The sequence below is a fragment of the Mauremys mutica genome, chromosome 3 (assembly GCF_020497125.1).
Source record: "Mauremys mutica isolate MM-2020 ecotype Southern chromosome 3, ASM2049712v1, whole genome shotgun sequence".
Lineage (NCBI taxonomy): Eukaryota > Metazoa > Chordata > Testudines > Geoemydidae > Mauremys > Mauremys mutica.
This window is the reverse complement of record NC_059074.1, coordinates 120,417,118-120,439,157: the sequence shown is the minus strand read 5'-3', so window position 1 is coordinate 120,439,157 and position 22,040 is coordinate 120,417,118. Positions and strand designations below refer to the sequence as shown.

At 36.5% G+C, this 22,040-nt stretch overlaps 1 protein-coding gene across 5 annotated transcripts in view; it reads left to right on the top strand.

Annotated features, from left to right (window-relative positions):
- Window positions 1-11,463, top strand: part of LOC123366232 (WT1 associated protein) — a 45,199-nt gene extending 33,736 nt beyond the window's left edge. For 4 of the 5 annotated variants that reach the window (XM_045009486.1, XM_045009487.1, XM_045009485.1 and 1 more), the window contains exons 6-8: window positions 2,644-2,822; window positions 7,735-7,889; window positions 10,109-11,463. In XM_045009486.1, coding sequence (XP_044865421.1) covers window positions 2,644-2,822; window positions 7,735-7,889; window positions 10,109-10,692 — 918 coding nt within the window. In that variant the 3' untranslated portion in view covers window positions 10,693-11,463. Of the gene's footprint in view, window positions 1-2,643; window positions 2,823-3,034; window positions 3,381-7,734; window positions 7,890-10,108 lie in introns of those variants that run through there. The other variant, XM_045009489.1, reaches the window with a different exon arrangement.
- Window positions 11,464-22,040: the final 10,577 nt, after the last annotated feature.

Sequence of the window (22,040 nt, the reverse complement as noted above, 5' to 3'; positions counted from 1 at the left end):
TGAATCTCCTCTTTCTGGGATGGTTAAAAGGATGGAATATCCACTTCTAAGTGAAGATACAGAAAAGATACAGTGCAAGATATATATATATATACCTTTTGAGTATGTGGGCTTTAAAAAAAAAAATGAAAAAAAATGGAGAGGCTAGGGTTTTGGGGTTTTTTTGTTTTTTTTTAACTCTTCCAGAATTGATTTTTGCAATGCAGTTTTTGAGGAAGCTTGGTATATATTTTAAATGGTGGTGTTAGAAACCTGTTTTTGTAACATTGGAAGTGAAGTATTTTCATAGATAAAGTACAGTACTGGCAGCATTATATATGAGAGGGGAGCAAACCTAAGTGAAAAGTGGGTTGAACACTGGGGTTTTGTAAACGAACAAAATAAGTCACTGTTTAGTGGAAAGATGAAGCCTGTTTAGTGAAACATTCTATGTAAAATAATGTACTGTGTGGATTAGGTAATTTTGGTAAAAATACAAAATGACACCACAGCGCATTCGCTAACTTTTGACTGCTTAACTTTGCAACTGTAACATTCTTTTAGTGTAGTTTTGTATGTAATATGTTTATATAGAAGGGAATATGTAATAAACATGTTCTTGGAAAGAATCTTTGAAAAAAGGCTTTGTAATAAATTGTTTGACAGGTTGAAGTTTGTTTGAAAGACCTCCTGTAAACAATTAAAATAAAACTGGTATTCTAGTTGAAGTCCAAGTGAAACAGTGGATATCTTAAAGGTGCATAATTAAAATAAAATCTAATCAGAGTTTAAACTGGTTTCAGGGACTAAACCTGCCCCTGGGTCTTCACTGCTGTTTTCAATGGTAGTGGTCTTTCAGTCAGATTTTTTTTGGGGGGGGCAGGGGGGAGGTGTTGTGTGTGTGGGTTTTTTTTTGTTTGTTCCCTGTTGCTATTTGAAAGACTCCCTCAAATAGCATAAACTGACTATACAAAGAGAAAAGTCAAGCTAACTGGACATGCAGTTTTGTCAAATGCACAAACTAAACTTTAAAAAAACCCACAAATATTTTTCTATCACGTATACAAAGCGGCCTCAGTCCTGCAGGCAGATCCTTGTGCCTGGTGCAGAGCTTCCTTCACTTAAATGAAACTTTATTTAGGCACAAGGATTTGCCCGTGCACACCTACCTGCAGTATTGGGGTGTGTAAGTGACCATGGCAGTTTAAAAATTACACTTCTGTTTGATTTTTTTTAAGTTTATGTTCCTTTCAGCCTGTGAAACTCTTAATTTACTTTATTGCTGTAATCAAGAAACATGAGAGAGGCTTAGGAAGCATATTAAACTGAATTTAGTATAAACAGATTCTGCCTGTGCTAAGGAGATGTAATTTTAACAAGTAGATGGATTTAGAATTCAAATACTTCTGTTTAGCACCCCTTTTAAAGTAAAATATATAAAGATCTGGTTTTTAAGTTGAAAGAAATCACACTTCCAAAAATGCAGTTGAATGAATCATATTTAAATATGGTAACAGTAGTTCTATAAGTAATGTGCTAAAGGAAAATAGGTAAATTGAAAGTAAATACAAATCTAACCATTATTCTACAAGGATTTCATTACTGGATTGCAGATTCTGCAAGAGAACCTAAATTCAAACAAAGACCCTTGTCTTTTTTGTTGAAGTATAGCTTATATTCATTTAAAACAAGATAATTAAGTTTCATACTCAGTAAGAAAACACAGATTTTCAACCTTAGCTTTCTGATTTTTTTTAAAGAAGAATACTGCAAATAATACAAACCACATCAAAGGTGCCTGTTTGTGGTCTTCAAAAACACATCAGGATTTCAGACAAACAATTTGGAAATAGTAAGAACCACTATTTATTTGTTGACATTAATGTCATCGCTCTGATTTGGCCTCCATTACAGCTATATGGAAACTATTCAATTTCTAATTTGACTCTGGGAAAATCGGTGTGTTTTTGATACTCTTCCTACTTGTAGTCACCTTTCAAAAGAATACAAACAGTACAAAAGTAGAGGATTATAGGCCTGGTCTACATTGGAGGGGGTGGGGTTGGAACTAAGGTACTACGCAAGTTCAGCTATGCGATTCGCGTAGCTGAACTTGAAGTACCTTAGTTCGAAGTACTTACCCGTCCTCACGGCGCAGGATCAAAGTCCGCGGCTCCCCCGTCGACTCCGCCACCGCCATTCGCGGTGGTGGAGTTCCGGAGTTGACGGGAGCGCGTTCGGAGTTCGATATATCGTGTCTAGATGAGACGCGATATATCGAACTCCGATAAGTCTATCGCTACCCGCCGACCCGGGTGGGTAGTATGGACGTACCCATAGTAACCTAAATGCTACTCTTATTATGCAAACCTAAATTGAGGTGGTATGAAGAATTAGATTTGGGAGAGAGGAGCAAAATTTGTAACCTTCAAATTTAAAGTAAATTGAGTTGTATTTTTTTCTATTCTGGGTTCATTTTCCTACTGATTATACTTTAGTTAATACTGCTATCTGCATGTGAATTTAACAGTTACAATATGGAAGAAAAATGAGCTGCTTTTAACTCTATCAGCAGAACAGTGTGGTTTTTTAACTGTCCATTCTGTAATCATTGAAGCTTTTAAAATTATAAATGAGTAACAATTTTTCTCTTGTTTTATGCAGAATCAGATTCAGTACCTCAAGCAAGTCCAGCAGCCTAGTGTTGCCCAACTGAGATCAACAATGGTGGACCCAGCCATCAACTTGTTTTTCCTAAAAATGAAAGGTGAACTGGAACAGACTAAAGACAAACTGGAACAAGCCCAAAATGAACTGAGTGCCTGGAAATTTACGCCTGATAGGTAAACAAAACAAATACTCCCCAGTCAAGACTTCCCTGACAGTCTCACTGCGAGAATGCTATGGTGGGACAGCCAAGTACTCGTTTCCACACCAAGACTCAGACGTTTTGAGCCAAAAAGCCACATTCTTATACTGTCCAGCTTGTAATGCTTAATGTAAAACTTACCAGATGAACCTTGTGTTTCAGCTTTTTTCTCCCCCTTTGCTTCAGAGGCCTGATGGCGTCGGACTATTCTGAAGAAGTGGCCGCCTCTGAAAATTTTTTCCTTTCTAGAACATGTAGACACGTGCAAAGTGGTTCTATTTGAAGAAATAGAGGGAGAAACAGAAGTCTTAAGTCTGTGGCACACTGTGTCTACAGACAGTTTGGAGGAGAGAGAACCTAGAGATTTTAAATCATGAATTGAACATGTAAAATTCCAGTAAAATGTAAAAATGGAATATGCTTCACTCTTAACCTTGAGCCTAGTGACTTAGAGACACTGTAAGTCAGTTTTGCCAATAAGACTGTGGACTTCCTGCTTGTTCACTGAACTGCTGAGTCAAAACTCAAGGAGGTGAATTTTGCATTAAAGAGTTTATTTGCTAACCAGCTTTAAATAGCCATGAGAGAGTGCTATTTCATATCGCATCAGTGGTAGTGTACACTTTTGAATGACTGTTTAGCATTTGGGCTATATAGCATTTCACTGAGCCATAAGTCAATATGATTTTAAATAATGGATTGTTCTCTGGATGGTTGATAATACTGTGGACTCACAAATAGGACTGTATAAAATACAGGTACTATCTAATTGCAGGTTTTAAATTGTTTGAAGCAATATATTTGATCACAACTAGAGTGTATGATGAGGAAAACTAGTTGTGATAAGTATTTCACTGCATGTTTCCATGCAGAAATTAGAATTTTTCAAACTTCTATTCTGAGAACTGATCTCAAATGCTCCATATATAAGGCACACATAATGGCAACTGTCTTCAGTGTTGGTGTGGGGTATTTTTTTGTTTCATTGTATGCCTGTTTTTGTATTGCACTTCTATATAAAATGTGCCTTGAAAGAGTTGTTAATATAGAGCTTAAGGAACATGACTGGTCATACTATTGTACTGTGAAACTTTTGAAGTAATGAACGAGAATGTTACCTTTTAAGATGTCTCGTTCTCTGAAAGAGGAAAGACCATATTCTTAAAAAATAATAATTTAAATGCATGCATCCTTCTGGCTGGAATCAATCAAGGAGCTTTGCTACTCTATTGATGCCTTTTTGTAATGTCCCAAGTTATTTGCAAGAATAGTAATATGGGACAGCTCAGAGTGGACATTTGAGATGTGTAAGTGTGCAGAGAAATGTGAAATTATGTGGACTGGTATAGTGCTCATGTATTTTCAGCCGATTAGTTTGTCATCAGAACATTAATGTTCTAGATATAGAGTCAGTCGGGCACTATTTCATGACTCCGTCCAACACTGTGGAAAGTTCAGTGTAACCACATAATTTAAAAAAAACAAACCTACCTAAAACCCCAAATCCACCAGGTTCAGTTTTATAAAAGGTAATGTATTCTAAGGTGGATAGACAATAACTGCTTATTGTTGAAAATGCAGTTTTCATTAAGATTGCTTAAATTTTAATTCAACTCACTTAAACTATTGTGTGCTTCAGATAATTAATATGGGAGAGAAAGAGTGTAGTGTGCTTGTGTAGGCTTATTGTTACCTAAGCAATGGATTTACATCAAAAGAAACCTTCAAAATATTAACTTTTTAAAAAAAATTATACATATATTGAACCTACTTTGCTGTGGCAGTATTATGTAAGGTTTTAGTGGTCTAGCATCAAAACAAAGGTAAGACTTGCATTAGTGAACAATTGTGTTAATGTGTTACCAAATTTGAAATTACTATTTACTATAATATGCAGTCAAAAAAGCCAGCCATGCTGATTGCTTGGTTAACTTGGAGTTTATAAATCAGTTAATTTATTTAGATAAAGGATGCAGAACTGTCCTCTGGATCAAAATGTGTTGTGTGACACTGAGGTGACAGATGTTTCCTACCACTTTGTCTTAATTTCAAGCAGAAGTATTTATAAAAATTAGCAAAAAAAGATTTCTATAGTCTTGAGGGGGGAGTTTATGTTGTGTTTAAATGCAAGTGATAAAAGAGAACTGAACAATATTCCCTAATTCAAATTCTATGTAATTTGAGTCTAATCATGGTGCAAGTATATAAATACATATTAGATATGTGCAGGAAATAGAATGCAAGGAATCAACAATGTATTTCTAGTCTGTTTAGTTATTTAGGGAACTCTTTTATTTGTCATTGGGTTCATGATTTTATTTTAATTGGTAAAGGGATAATGAGTCAGACTGCTCAAGCTATAAAGAGTTTGTAGAAATTTTCATATATCGTTTCACTAGGAACTGTTTCCCATTTATCGTCCCGTCCTTGTGTATAACCACCCTTATTTCATGGCACCTCATCTCATGTTTGAAAGAGTTGATGTTCTCCTTCAAAATCGTAAATTGTTCTGAACTAACAAACACACGTCTGCTCCAATACCACTGCAAGCCCAAGTTTAGCATCAAGCCTGGGACTTCATTGTAGTAAATGCATACAGCATTATCCTTGCTGATCGATGTTTAGAGGGGGAAAGAAGTGAGTGGTCTTATTAAGCCATTTAAATCACCATTTAAACATTCAGTACATAATATGCATTTTTGTTTAAATAAAATGTCAGCAGAAACTTCACTTACAGAAAGCGTACTGCTACAGATGTTAGTCTTTTGAAATTTAACTGCTTCCATTTTTACAGGTTTTATAGTATGTGTTCACATAAATTTGTTAAACATACAATTGCAAAACCTGGTTCTGTGACTTTAATCAGAGTTATTCTAAGATTTACTACCTTTGATATTCTTGCATGTATTATCTTTATTACATAATTCAACATGCAAGGTAGGTTTGTTCAAACTCAGTACTGCAAAATGTTTAGACAATCTTGAGGGGAAAAGTTAAATTGCATTATAGGTAACTGTGCAAATTCCTATACCGGTAATAAAAGCAAAAGGTTTGTTGTGGCAGGAACAGACATGGTGAAGAAATTAGCAGGCATTCTAGAATTGTGCAAAGCTTCTGAGGTTGTTAATAGTGCATACTAATACATGCAACAGTTGGCAATGACTGTTATGAAGACATTACATGATTATAAACTTTTGAAATCTATAGTGGTAATAAATACAGAATAAAAGTTTACCAGTAGCAGGAACTTGGAAATGCCTAAATCATTGCCTATCTGCCTAAAAGCTTTTGCAATATCTGTCACATTGGTTAAGTCCAAAGTGGTCCTAGTTTACACAGAATAAATAAGCATCCCGTAGAAAAAATTATCTTAAATTGTATTACTTGTATTGTATTAGGTCAGCACAACTCTAAGCTTCAAGGACTTGGCATTGGACATCACATCAAGATAAAGAACAGGTTGCTGTATTAAACACATTTGCAGGCTTCCAGGACTTTACGCAGCCAGATTCCTTCTGGAGCAGCCCATCTGAAAGATGTGGGACAGTCAGTTGGAAGACTTTAAATGGGACAGTTGGCAGAACTTTTCAAAATCTGAAGTGTTAAAAGCTTGAATGCTTAAGCAGTAGCTAATTGAGAGATTATTTGAAGTGACTTTTGGCTGGGCACCAGTTTTGCTGTGGTTGTGAAGCATACTAGCAATTTTTTTTCCTTTTTTTAATATGCAAAATTTCATTCTTTATTATACACTCTCAAGCTGACCTTTTCAGGCTTGTTACCTAATACAAGTCCTGACGTTCAATCACAAACCTGATTAATTCTGTTTTTCCAGGCTTTCATTTCCTGTGGAAAAAGAGGACTGCTTCATTATATATGTTGCTGAACCTCAAGGAAGGCAAAATATTTGTGGTTACTTTCCTAACTTTGGCAGACCAACAGTGTTAGAGGGTGCTTTAGCTATCAATTTTATTTTGTGATGAAATAAACATTATTGCCTATATATTAATTTGCATACTAGTTCCTATAATGCTCTACATTGCAGTTTTAACATGAAGATTTAAGATATGCCTGTGTTCCTGATTTTGCAAAAAGCAGAATATCAAATCTGCTTTTTCCCTATGAAATACTTTTGGTCTGGTGTTTCCTGGCTTTTGATCGCCAGACACTCTTAAAGGGACACTGTCAACTTTCAGATCTGGCTAAACTAAAAAAAGCTGCTTATACTTGCTCCTGGATCCCCTTGCTGCCTTGTATTTTTCAGCTCCATTTTCTGTTATCTCCTCTCTCACTCTGTGAAAGAGACAAAGGAGGAGCTTACTGTAGCTATTGGGGAAACAACAAAGCAATGTATATAGTGTAGTCAAAAGTACAAAATTGGAAAAATATAAAAAGTTTTCATGCTGGTCAAAAATCATTACATTCAATATTCTCCAAACCTGACAAATAAATAAATAAAAGCTGAATAGCTAGTAAAATATTTTTAGTACATAAAATGAAAAGGAGCACTTTTAATGTTTTGTAACTCACTGTCTGATTACCAGGCACATACTTAACCTTTTTTTCTTCCTTTGAGAATGGACAAATGCCAAATTGTGTCTTGATAGTCCAGATGTCAGTAATCAAAAACATTGTGGCCATTCGTATTTACAGTAATAGAATTTGCCTTTCGCTTTTACGGAACAACGACAGAAGAAGATCAACAGACATTGGAACAGCATGTGGTAACTATAGGGAGACTTTCTGCTATGACAATTACCTTGAGGCACAATGTTCCTTAAATTGTGACATGCAGAAATCACATCTCCTATCTCTGTTATAATTGTAATTGAGGAAGATTACAGAAGGTTTTATCTTCATTTTGTGATAGATGGCTCTTTCCTTTGCAGCCAAACAGGCAAAAAGTTAATGGCGAAGTGTCGAATGCTTATCCAGGAGAATCAAGAGCTTGGAAGGCAGCTGTCCCAAGGACGCATTGCACAGCTTGAGGCAGAGCTGGCTTTACAGAAGAAATATAGTGAGGAACTAAAAAGCAGTCAGGATGGTAAGGGCTTTTTTAAGAAAATGGAAATTGCCTTGCACTTGCACTGGCTTAATTATTTAATCTACTGGTCGTGTCACTATTGTAAATTTTCCCGTTACTGAGCACATGACACTTTTTTTTCTTTCCCGGAATCAAAGGGACAATGTCAGGTTAAACATAACTTAAAAATTCTTATCTGTGGTGCTGGTTGCCTTAGATTACTAAAACAAAAAAATTAAGGCTAACTTTGCCGTTTACACTGGGGTGAGAGTCACTTTAAGGTGACGAATGAAACTATTTCACTTTTTGGGTCTGAACACAATATTTTGGACTGCGAATACTATTGAACTGTCAAATCTAAAACTTTTTATTTATTTCATGCAAATATTAATGGGATATTTTATAGTCTCACTTCATTTGCTAAAAACAGCCTTTTATCAATACCTAAAATAAATAGAAATCTTCACAGCAATCTTTTTACATTTCAGTGACTATTTTATACACAAATGTCTGCAATATTCACAATCCAAATATTGCAGCATTTATTAGTGCCTCTGAACCTGCAAGTGAAACTATCTGTGAACTGACTACTTTCCCCATAGCTGAAATGGAAGAAAAATTCCTAGCCTACTAAATTTCCAGCCTTAACGGTTCAGAGTTTGTAACATAGGTCAGGAAATTTCTTTTAAATTTATTGTCCTGAGCGTGACCCTTCGACTTTTTTATAAAATATTTAAAAAAGAAAGTTAAGGAGTTAAGTCTGATACTGTCCCTGAATCCAGTTGCAAAAAAGGAAATCTAGATGTTCAACAGGACTGCAGTTTTTATTTGATTTTGGCTTGTGACATGACGCACTTGTTTTTGAAGATAGGATTATCTGTTTCCTTTGTGAGGAACCTCATTGTATAATGTCTAGAAGAATTAGGGAAAACAGTTCTTACAATTGTGGCATCAGTTTGCAATATGTTACTGGAATAAAGACTACTTTTTCGGTTCCCCAAATTAATGTGTTAATCACCCAAGTGACTTTTTTTCCTTCTAAATTTATCAAGTTGGTAATTGAATCAAAGGAAGCGAATGTTCTTTCAAAAATTGCCTCTGCAGATATCTACTCTTGAATATGATGCAGTATTACAAGCTTCAGAATAATTTAAAAGCAGCCATTGGGGGTATGAGCACAGCTTCCCTGCAGAGCCAAATGTTTTAAAGTGAGATTATAAACGGCTTGAGATCTTAACCAGCCCACAATTCTGTTCTGTTCCACCCATGACCATTCATTTTCTCCTTTTTTAAGTTTCCTTTTTAGCTGCAAATAGTATGTTAGAGTTCTGAAAAGTTCACTTTTTGAGATACTTTGTTTATAAAACATCAAAATAAAGTAATATAGAACCCTGCATATTTTGCTTTGTCATCTTCGAGTTAATGTGCAGTTTAATGTAAAAAGTGACCAAAGATTGCACTGTGGGATTCCATATTTCTCTTATTGACCTGGTCAAACTTGCTCAATTTGCCAATACAATTTTTTCTTTCCCTGACTCGCAGTATTGCAATCTCATTCGAAGCTATGAGAGGCAAGCTGTTCTTTCTTTTGTTATACATCCATACTAAAAATTCTACAGTTGGAACTTGGTTAACAATTCTGTTGTTGATGTGCCAATCAGACTGGAATCCATCTCTCTCCTGTTGTACTTGTTATGCAGGGCTGAAAGGAGGAAAAGTAATTAAAACACTTGGTAGTAAACTAATGATTCTGAATACCTACAAGTAGCTCATATGTTGCATCAGAATGTGCTTTGCCCCGTTTTCCCCCCTCCACCCTCCCCCCTTTTTTTTTTTTTTTTAAAGGATAGCAGCTAACCTATTGTGTACCTGGAAGTGAAGTTCACTTGCAGCATATTTCCTACTAATACTTTGAGTTCAGCTATTTCCCAGCACGTATTTCTACATCCTCCCTTTTGTCCAAGAATGGATTTCTCCACACAAACCCCCACCCTCACCCAATATCTGTTGTTTGAAAAAGTATGTAGATGGCAGTTTGGAATTTAGGGTTTCTTCCATTTAAAACATTGCAACATCACGCATTTCGCAGATGCAACAGCTGAAAATACAGACCTCTAGGAACTTGAACATACAAACCTTTAGTAATAACTCTATCTGCTTAGGGTTCTTTTATGTACTGTTTTAGGATCCAGATATGTGAGCTATTAAGTGTGTGCTCCAAATGTGTTTTCTCTATATAGAATTGAATGACTTCATCATCCAGCTTGATGAGGAGGTAGAGGGTATGCAGAGTACCATTCTAGTTCTCCAGCAGCAGTTGAAGGAGACTCGCCAGCAGTTGGCTCAGTTCCAGCAGCAGCAGTCCCAGGCCTCAGCACCAGGTACCAGCAGGACTCCATCTTCTGAGCCTACAGACCAGGGAGAGGCCATGGGTAAAGACTGCAGCCGTCTGGCTAATGGACCGAGCAACGGCAGCTCTTCCCATCAGAGGACGTCTGGGCCTGGATTTTATAGGGAGGGTAGTGGCACAGAAGATGACTTCTCAGCATCTCCAGGGAATGGTAATAAGCTCTCCAACCACTCTGAAGATAGAACTGTCAGAGGCGGTTGTAGCTACATAAACCAACTAAGTACTGGGTATGAAAGTGTAGACTCTCCCACTGGCAGTGAAAACTCACTCACTCACCACTCAAATGACACAGACTCCAATCATGATCCTCAAGAAGAGAAAACAGTGAGCATGAAAGGTAATAGAACTGTGGGTTCTCGTCATGTTCAGAATGGTTTGGACTCCAATGTAAATGTCCAGGGTTCAGTTTTGTAACATTTTTTTTCTGCAACACTTTTATACAGTGTCATTTAAATTGGGAGAGGATACTGTCCAGAAACCGTTTAAATTAGTGCATACTCGTCACAGTTTTGCCTTTTTGTGGGTTTTTTTGCTTCAATACCTCTGCCACTTTGGAAATTTTAACAGTTAATTACGTTGAACGTTGCTAAAAGGACATTTGTGTAGGCTCAAGTTATTTTTATATGAGTTAATGTGAAGTTGAAAGTGGAAATTATTTCCACAAAGTATAACATAAATGATGTCTGTACAAATCTGTGTATATCTAGAACCTGTGCTGTGTAAGGGCATTCTTACTCATATTGTTATATTTACACCACATTCAAAATTTGTCATACTAGCTGTGGGTTTATGACTGCCAAGTTTGCCCAGTACCGTAGTTTTATCACTAAAAGATGGACTTGTTGAAGGAGTCCTGTAGTAGTTCCAGTGTTAATTACAGGTTTTTTTTCCCCACCATTCATCTGTGCATTTCTCCTTAGGTGGCCGAATGTTTAAGAAGTTTGTGTGCATAGTTACTCAGTTTTAAGAACTGTTGTATCCTGTTTATGCATATTGCTCTGTGACTCCAATATTCTCTTACCTGTACTGACCAAACCTAAATAAAGACTTTTAATAATGTAATTTATTTTAGTCTGCATTGGTTTCATATGATGTATTTGTATACAATGCATTTTTATTGTACGTGTTTTCTGTTGGGTTATTTGCCCACTACCAATCTACATAGTAAAAAAATCATGCTGAAGACTCAAGCTTGAGACCTGTGGCATTTTGTTTTTAATAAATAAAAATAAGTTCTTGTAGTTTAATTTCAGGTTGGCTTGGTGGCTGGGGGGTGTGCTTATCTTGTACATTCATTTGGTGACAACAAATGAAGTGACGATACCATGTGTGAAGAATTGATATTGCAGACTTCATGGTGTCATATATCGGATTCTTAGCAAGGTATAAATGTCTTGTGTGTAAAGTTAATTCCTTGTGAATTAATTTCTTCTTTTATAGTTTATTCCTGGTTTCATTATAATTAAACTTAACCGTGAGTTAAAGCAAATCTGAAACTGCTTTAAAAATCACTTTATATAGTCAAATAAATGTGTTTTTTAGTTACAAATTCTTCGGCACCTGAGTTTCTGGTGACACACAATCTGCTTTACCAATTTAAAGGTGGCAGTATGAAAACAAGGAGAACTTATTTAGTGTCAATGCATTTCTAGTTAAAGGTTAAAATTAAAGCAATTTTAAAAGGTATGGCACTCACTTATCTGGTGGGTTTTGGTTCTTAACTCTAAATTAACCCTAAGTGCTTTAGCCATATAATTGTGTTGATAAAATTCACATTTTCATAAAGTTATCAATCTGCTACTTGATTGTTTTATGCTGCTGGTGCATAGCTGAGGCAAAAGGAGAGAAATACTGCTGCCAGCTTTGCAGCCTAATTGTGGAAGCACTTGCACTACTGTTGCTGTAAAGCAGTACTTGTAAGCCATGTAGATTTTTGGAAACCATCTTTTAACCAATTGCTATTAAAAGAAACTGTCCACAATCTATTTTACTAAATTCTTATAAGAATAAATGTTTTGATATTTTGTTTAGTACTGTAATCTAGAGAAGAATGTAGAGTCCATGGATACTAAAGTGTCTACAATAGCAATATCAAGAGATGAGGGGATGGAGATAACATGCTATGAAACAAAACCATCGATGTAATAAACTGCAGATCTCCTGTTAGACATCAACATGAAATATAGTAGATCTCAATAAATGAGTTAAAAGTAGCTTCAGATACACTTGCATTGAATCCTCAAGATATTTTTGTGGTTTGATGGGCAATTTTTTTTATTGCGTGTATCTGCATATTTCACAGCAACTAGGGAAACTACAGGTAAATGATAAAATTGCACCGTGGCATCAAATATTCAGAGTAAATATATGAAAAATACCTTTTCCTCTAATCTTCAAATTACAGCAATATGCTGTTTTTAATTGATTTTCAAATGTGATTTTTTTAATTGACTTTGTTCTTATGTAGTTATCTACGTTGCAAAATAATGCATTCTGATATTGAATATTAAAAGCATTTTCATTTAAATTGCCAGTTTACATTTTAAATCTTTTTAATAAAAATGGGAAAAGTCATTTTATATGGTATGTTTTTAAATTAACTTTATTAAAAAGATAGCATGGAATAGTTTGACAGCATTTAGGCTCTCTCCATTCTAAAGCAGATAATACAAGTTTTATCAAAATTAGTAAGTTGCATTAGTAAACTTTTTCTATGCCAAGGGTAAGCCAAGTGTTAAACAACTCTCTCCCTCTCTATTCTCCACTTGCTACATGTTAATTGTGTTCCAATATCCAGTTTTAAAAAAAATAAAATTAGTATCTAGCCTATATATTTGAAAAAATCTGAGCAGTTCTGCAATCCTTATGTTGGTTAATGGGAGAAAAGTTTGATCTGTTTTGCAAAATGGCTTGCTTATTGGAACATATTTGTCAGAATGCAGCACAACTGGCAGGAAATGCGGCAACGTAAAAGGTGTAGACTGTCTAAACAGTTTGAATATTAAGTATGTGTGGATATATAAATAGTCATAACTACCAAATTTAATGAATTCATCAACATACAAGTGAAGTCGCATCTTAAGTGTAGATGTTGTGTAATCTCACTGCATTTGTCGTGAATGTTGGAGTGAAATCCTAGCCCCACTCAAGTCAATGGCAAAATGCCCATTGACTTCAGTGCAGTCCAGATTTCACTCTAGATGTTGGAGTATACAACTTTTTATTCTACATCCTTGAATTGCCAAACAGTGTAATTGGCTCAGATGGAGCCATATGCCACATTGCTATGCTGTCCTAGCAAATCCTAAACTGGCGACCTCCTAGATGCTATGGTACTACACATCCTAAGTAATGGGGTTACAAAACAAAGGAGTAACTTGTCAGATTATGCACAGAATACAATTTATGGTCCCTATATGGTGCCCTCCACTTGGATTTTCTGAAATGATGCTTCATGTAGCATCCCTAGCAGAAGCCAAGTATAACATGCTGGCTTATACATTTCTTGATGTATTTATGGGGCATAACTGACATCTAGATTCTGCAGAATCTGAAATCTTTCACTTTTATTTTAAAACAAACTTTAACTCATGTTGGCTAACCACCTTCTGATGTGATCTAAACTTGTGGCAGTGTTTCTGCAAACAACTTTAAGGGTATAGAGGCGTGAGCTCTCTTGTTATTGATGCTAGCGGGCTTAACAGTTAACTCCCCAATGACACAAATGTCAAACTACTTCCTATCTAATTATTTATCTGATAAAGGAAAAGGTGTTGGAATGAAACAGTGGTGGGGAGAGAATGAATGGGGTTGGAGTTTGAGTGGATGCATGGAAGAAAACAGAGGGGAAAACAAAGCCTGAAAATAAAGAAGAGAACAGAAATAGCAGGTTCAACATAACTTAACAATGCACCTAGTGTCACTGAACACACTGAAACCATATTTCTGATCACTTGAAAACTCAGATTTTCCAGTTCACTAAGGCCACTGGGTGTTGCTATAAACAATAGAATCAGAAATGTAGTGCTGGAAAGGACCTTGAAGTCATCTAGTCTTTTCCCCTCTGCTGAGGCAGGATTAAGAATACTTAGACCTGTGGTTCTTAAACTGGGGGTTGTGATCCCTCTGGGTAGTCACAAGGTTATTACATGGGGGGGGGGTTGTGGGCTGTCAGCCTCCACCCCCAAACCCTGCTTTGCCTCCAACATTTATAATAGTGTTAAATACAAAAAAAGTGTTTTTAATTTATAAGGAGGGGGATGGTCGCACTCATAGGTTTGCTGTGTGAAAGGAGTCACCAATACAAAAGTTTGAGAAACACTGACTTAAAACTATCCCTGACTGTGTTTGTCTAAATCTGGTGTTCTCAAACTTTTTTGTGTGGAAACCCCTTTTGAAAATATTACAGGCTGTGATGACCCTCAGACTATGCCACTGTTACTTCTACACTGCTGCTGACAGCAGCCACTGCTCTCTGACTCCCCAGCTCTGAAGGCAATGCAGAAGTAAGGGTGACAATACTGTGATCCCCTCTTTTGGGTGAATACCCCCTGTTCTTAAAAACCTCCAATAATGGAGATTCAACAACCTCCCTGGGTTACCAGTTTCAGTCCTTAACTATCTGTAAAGTATTTTCTGATATCTAACCTAAAACCCCTATGCTGCAAATTAAAGGGAATTCTACTCCTGCCTTCAGTGGACATGGAGAACAATTGATCGCTATCCTCTTTCTAATGACTTTTTACATATTTTAAGATGTAACATGTCTTCACTCTCCCCTGCCATCTAAACTAAATGTCCAATTCTTTCCATTTTTATTTGGTCATGCTTTCTAGTCCTTTTATCACTTTTGCTCTCCTGTGGATTTTTGCCAATTCATCTCTCTCAAAGTCCAGTGCCCCAAATTAGGCAGAATACTCCAGTTGAGGTCTCACGGCTGCTGAGTACAGAAGAACAATTACCTCCACCATTTACATATGACACTCCTGTTAATGCATCCCAGAATATTTGCCTTTTTTGCAGCAGAATCACACTGACATACTTAATTTGTGACCCACTCTACCCCTACAGATTCTTTTCTGCAGTACTGCTTAACCAGTTCTTTCCCATTTTTCATTTGCTAAGCAATGCAAAATAGGTGTAAATCAGCTGATGCCTCAGAAGGGAGAATTCCGTATGTAGGGAAAATCCCTGCTGGTGGAGAGACCATATTGACTTTACATCTTATGTCAGCCTCCATCTTCATTAGTGCTAGGGGGTGAGGCATAACTCAGCTCTGCTACACCCAATCCTACATTGACATACAGGACTTAGGCAAGTTCAGAGTACAACCGTTCCTGCTCTAACTTGCCTGGCAACTGAGGCTCTGAAGGGCTGCAACTGGCTCGCTTTGGCTACTACCTCCACTATGTTCAAGTACAGCTCATCCAGAATGGAGGCCAACATCTTTATCCCTCTCCAAACTTAATTTACTCTTGATTTAATCTAGTCCAGTATTTCTCATCTAGTGGTCTGTGAGGCACTGAAAAAAATTTATTACAAACTAAGAGCAAGGAATCATGCACCCTGCTTCTGTGCACATCCTTACCCTCCTTCAAGCTAAGTATGCTTTGTCAACCCCTTGGAATACTCTCGCAAATCAAGGTTAGCACTGATATATTTTGTTCTTTTGTGGTAAACATAAGGGCACGGGGGAAAAATATGTTGAAAAAGGGGCCACCAACCTAAAAAGGTTTAAAAACAGTGGTCTAGTTCAAGCACTGGGGCTAGATGTAGAAATTACTGGTTGAAGTTCTACGTCCTGTGCTATACCTAAAAGGTGAGACTAGATTATCAAAATTGTTCCTTGTGGCTGAAGAGCCTACCAAATCTAAGAAATTCAACACTACCACCATAAGGCAGACTTTGAGACAAACCAAACTATAATGGAAATTTATAAATCAATTCTCCCTCTCCCCTTGATTTTTTTTTAAAGATAACTGACCAATAAATAAATACAAAAACACTAAAAAAGGGCAAGGCTATTTCTCTAGATATTTATGTGGCCCCCATCACTTTATTATCTGATTATTTTGTGCCACATGTGTTTTTTGATGGGTCAGTATGACCCTATATTTACAGTATTAATATTAAATGGAATAAATTTGAATGTCAAGTAACATCCCTAGGGGTGCTCCACTGCAGATTTTCATAGCAGTGCCTGTTTGGCCTGCACTTCCACTCCAGCCATCCTTGTGCCCCATACAGAGTATATATAGAGCTGTGTAGATGAACTGCCCTGAGTTCCTTCTCAATCAGCCACCTGAGACAGAGCATCTAGTGTGCCACTTAGCTTATACCTTGACCATACATTCTTAGTGTTAAATTGTATTAGTTTTACACCTCTTTGGGTTTAAGGGGTCCCTTTCCCCACCCCCTCCTACCTGAGGGGCTTTTTCAGGGGTGCATCGCTGAGGTGTGCAAAGATCCCTGGGATTCAACATAAGAATAAGAATGGCCATACTAGGTCAGACCAAAGATCCATCGAGCCTAGTATCCTGTCTACGGACAGTGACCAATGCCAGGTGTCCCAGAGTGAGTGAACCTAACAGGTAATGATCAAGTGATCTCTCTCCTGCCATCCATCTCCACCCTCTTACAAACAGAGGCTAGGGACACCATTCCTTACCCAACCTGGCTAATAAGCATTTAATGGACTTAACCTCCATGAATTTACTGAGTTCTCTTTTAAACTCTGTTTATAGTCCTAGCCTTCACAACCTCCTCAGGCAAGGAGTTCCACAGGACTGTGTGCTGTGTGAAGAAGAACTTCCTTTTATTTGTTTTAAACCTGCTGCCCATTAATTTCATTTGGTAGCCCCAATTCTTATATCATGGGAACAAGTAAATAACTTTTCCTTATTCATTTTCTCCACACCACTCATGATTTTATATACCTCTATCATATCCCCCTTAGTCTCCTCTTTTCCAAGCTGAAAAGTCCTAGCCTCTTTAATCCTTCCTCATATGGGACCCGTTCCAAACCCATAATCATTTTAGTTGTCTTTCTCTGAACCTTTTCTAATGTCAGTATATCTTTTTTGAGATGAGGAGACCACTCTGTATGCAGTATTCAAAATGTGTGCGTACCATTGATTTATACAAGGTCAATAAGATACTCTCTGTCTTATTCTCTATCCCTTTTGTAATGATTCCTAACATCCTGTTTGCTTTTTTGACCGCCGCTGCACATTGCGTGGACGTCTTCAGAGAACTATCCACGATGACTCCAAGATCTCTTTCCTGATTAGTTGTAGCTAAATTAGTCCCCATCATATTGTATGTAAAGTTGGGTGTTTTTTTTCAATGTGCATTACTTTACATTTATCCACATTCAATTTCATTTGCCATTTTGTTGCCCAATCACTTAGTTTTGTGAGATCTTTTTGAAGTTCTTCACAGTCTGCTTTGGTCTTAACTATCTTGAACAGTTTAGTATCATCTGCAAACTTTGCCACCTCAGTGTTTACCCCTTTCTCCAGAACATTTATGACTAAGTTGAATAGGATTGGTCCTAGGACTGACCCTTGGGGAACATCACTAGTTACCCCTCTCCATTCTGAAAACTTACCATTTATTCCTACCTTTTGTTCCCTGTCTTTTAACCAGTTCTCAATCCATGAAAGGATCTTCCCTCTTTTCCCATGACAACTTAATTTACGTAAGAGCCTTTGGTGAGGGACCTTGTCAAAGGCTTTCTGGAAATCTAAGTACACTATGTCCACTGGATCCCCCTTGTCCACATGTTTGTTGACCCCTTCAAAGAACTCTAATAGATTAGTAAGACATGATTTCCCTTTGCAGAAACCATGTTGACTTTTGCCCAACAATTTATGTTCTTCTATGTGTCTGACAGTTTTATTCTTTACTATTGTTTCAACTAATTTGCCCGGTACTGACGTTAGACTTACCGGTCTGTAATTGCCGGGATCACCTCTAGAGCCCTTTTTAAATATTGGCATTACATTAGCTATCTTCCAGTCATTGGGCACAGAAGCTGATTTAAAGGACAGGTTACAAACCATAGTTAATAGTTCCGCATTTTCACATTTGAGTACTTTCAGAACTCTTGGGTGAATGCCATCTGGTCCGAGTGACTTGTTACTGTTAAGTTTATCAATTAATTCCAACACCTCCTCTAGTGACACTTCAATCTGTGACAATTCCTCAGATTTTTCACCTACAAAGGATGGCTCAGGTTTGGGAATCTCCCTAACATCCTCAGCCATGACGACTGAAGCAAAGAATTCATTTAGTTTCTCCGCAATTACTTTATTGTCTTTAAGTGCTCCTTTTGTATCTCGATCGTCCAGGGCCCCCGTTGTTTGTTTAGCAGGCTTCCTGCTTCTGATGTCCTTAAAAAACATTTTGTTATTACCTTTTGAGTTTTTGGCTAGCCTTTCTTCAAACTCCTTTTTGGCTTTTCTTATTCCATTTTTACACTTAATTTAGCAGTGTTTATGCTCCTCTCTATTTACCTCAATAGGATTAGACTTCCACTTTTTAAAAGATGCCTTTTTATCTCTCACTGCTTCTTTAACATGGTTGTTAGGCCACGGTGGCTCCTTTTTAGTTCTTTTACTATGTTTTTTTAAATTTGAGGTATACATTTAAGTTGGGCCTCTATTATGGTGTCTTTGAAAAGTGTCCATGCAGCTGGCAGGGATTTCATTCTAGGCACTGTACCTTTTAATTTCTGTTTAATTAACCTCCTCATTTTTGCATAGTTCCCCTTTCTGAAATTAAATGCCACAGTGTTGGGCATTGGGCTCTTTAGGTTTTCTTCCCACCACAGGAATGTTAGATGTTGTTATATTATGGTCACTATTTCCAAGCGGTCCTGTTATAGTTACCTCTTGGACAAGATCCTGTGCTCCACTCAGGACTAAATTGAGAATTGCCTCTCCCCTTGTGGGTTCCTGTACCAGTTGGTCCATGAAGCAGTCATTTAAAGTATTGAGAAATTTTGTCTCTGCATTTCGTCCTGAGGTGACATGTACCCAGTCAATATGAGGATAATTGAAATCCCCCACTATTATTGAGTTTTTTATTCTGATAGCCTCTCTAATCTCCCTTAGCATTTCATTGTCACTATCACTGTCCTGGTCAGGTGGTCGATAATAGAGCCCTACTGTTATATTCTTATTAGAGCATAGAATTACTATCCATAGAGATTCTATGGAACATGTGGATTCATTTAAGATTTTTTACTTCATTTGATTCTACATTTTCTTTCACATATAGTGCCACCCCCCCCCCCGGCATTTTTTACTTCATTTGATTCTACATTTTCTTTCACATATAGTGCCACCCCCCCCCCCCGCCCCGGCACGACCTGTTCTGTCCTTCCGACAGAGCTGTAACTAGCTATTTTTGCACCTGAGGCAAGAATATAAAATTGCGCCCTCCCCCCTCTATATAAATTCATAGTAGCTACTTTGTAAAAAAAGAAAAATAGTTAAATAACAAAAATAATAATGATAATAGAACATTTTTTTATTTTAATAATAAGTTCCGCGTACAAAATCAACTAATACATATAAGGTGTGCATCATAGTACATGTAACATACTATTTAAATAATCACAAATAAAATGTAGCTGTAGAACCATATCAGATACGATTAATGATTATTTTTCAAAATTGTACTTTTTGTTCTTTTAATGAGGCAAATTCATTGATAATTGCATCAAAATTAATATTATTCGCTACTTCATGTTCTATTGACAAGATAGACATTTTTGTTAATCTCTCCTGATCCGTGGTTGCTCAAAGGTAGTTTTTAATTAAATTGAGCTTAATGAAGCTTCTTTCACAAGAAGCCACAGTTACTGGCAAGCAGAGAAATATTCTTAATGCAATTTCTAAATTTGGATAAGATTCAGCCAAATTATATTCACGAATTAACTGGAGAAGGTCCAAACTAGTTGCGCATGAAACCTTTGGAAACAACGCTAACGCCTGACGTTTAAAACTCTGAATCTCTGACGAAATTTCTGAGACATTCAAATCGCTGTCATATTTGAGACTTAAATCCACTGCTGCTTTTTGAAGATTAGTAGTGTCCATTTTAACAAGCAAATCAGCTGAAAGAAAATCGAAATCAGAAGATATCTCATTTAAAGTTTCATATCTCCAATTTAACTCAACTATTATGGTGTCAAATACGTTTTTTATTTGTACTTTGAAAGATTGTTCTGCTGATAAATTAGAAGATTTGTCTGCACACTCATAAAGTTGCTGCCTTTTTACTTTTCACTTTCTGGATTCAATAAATTCTGCTGGTATTTCTATATTTTCAGCCGTTATTTTACAATCTGTAAAAATATTGACCATATCGTTATTGCTTTCATGCATCTCTTGTAAAATATTTCATAATCCGTTGATCATTTTACAAGCCTGAGAAACAGTGATGCCTTTTGCTTGTAGGGCTTTATTCACTCTGTCAATATGAGTTAGGATATTAGGCCATATGGATAACGTGCAAAAAAATTCATAATTAATTTTTTAAAGAAGGCTATTAGTTGTTGATACTGCTTCTGGACATTTCGATGCAACAGCGACATTTTTTAGAGTCTTGGTCACTTCTGTAATCTGCAAATTTAAGGCTTCAATTGCATTAGCTCTTGATGACCATCTAGTATCAGCATGACTTTTTAGTGATACTTTTAACATACCCATTAAAATATCCCAGCAACTGGTTGAATGAGAAAAAAATGTGTATAACTTTTGTACAGTGGCAAAGAATGAAACCATAGTAGAATTTATGGAAGCCACACGTACTCCGACTAAACTTAGACAGTGGGCTGAACATGGTACAAAATTCGCTAATCTATTTTTTCGCAAAGTGACAACTTTGACGCCTTTTTATATATGTATTTTGTAAATATGATATATTTGCACCATTGTCATAGCCTTGGCATCTCGCATTTTGAAGATCAAGCCCATCATTTTTGAGCTTCTTTATTATTTCTTCGGCTAATCCACTTCCCATTTTTTCTTTGGTTTCAATGAAATCTATGAAATTTTCTTCTATAGATACAATTACAATATTGATTCTCATGTATCTCACAATCTGGGACATTTGCTCTCGATGAGATATGTCTGATGTGCAGTCCAGAAGGATAGAATAATATTTAGTTTTTTTTATTTTGGATATAATTTCATTACAAACTTGGTTTGCTAGTAAGCGAATAAATTCATTTTGTATAGCCGGTGAAAAATAACTCACTGAACCTTTTTTGTGAGTTACGATATGCTGTTTTAGTTGAACATCATAACGATTTATAAATACCAATAGATTAAGAAATATTCCTGAATTAGGGTTTTCTATACTGCTACATGATCCTCTAAGTGGTAAATTGTTTTTGGCACAAAACATCACAGCATCAAAAATTATTTTTAGAATTTGTCTCCATTTTTGTTTATCAGTTTCAATAGCTTTTTGTAGTGCATCATCGACACATTCTCCGCTTAGTAATCTCTTTTGTAAGGATTTCTATTTACAGAAATTTTCATGATGATTGGTTGAATTTTCATGTTCCACGACATGGTTTAAATTTTTCCAATCATTAAATCCTACTTTCTGATTTGCAATATTAGGTTTGGTAAAGCGCTGATCGAATAACATGCATGGAAAACAAAAAATGGACTTACTGGTTTCTGAGTAAATAAGCCAATTACGCTCTATGGTTTCACCATTAAAAAGCTTTTTAAAAAAACAGG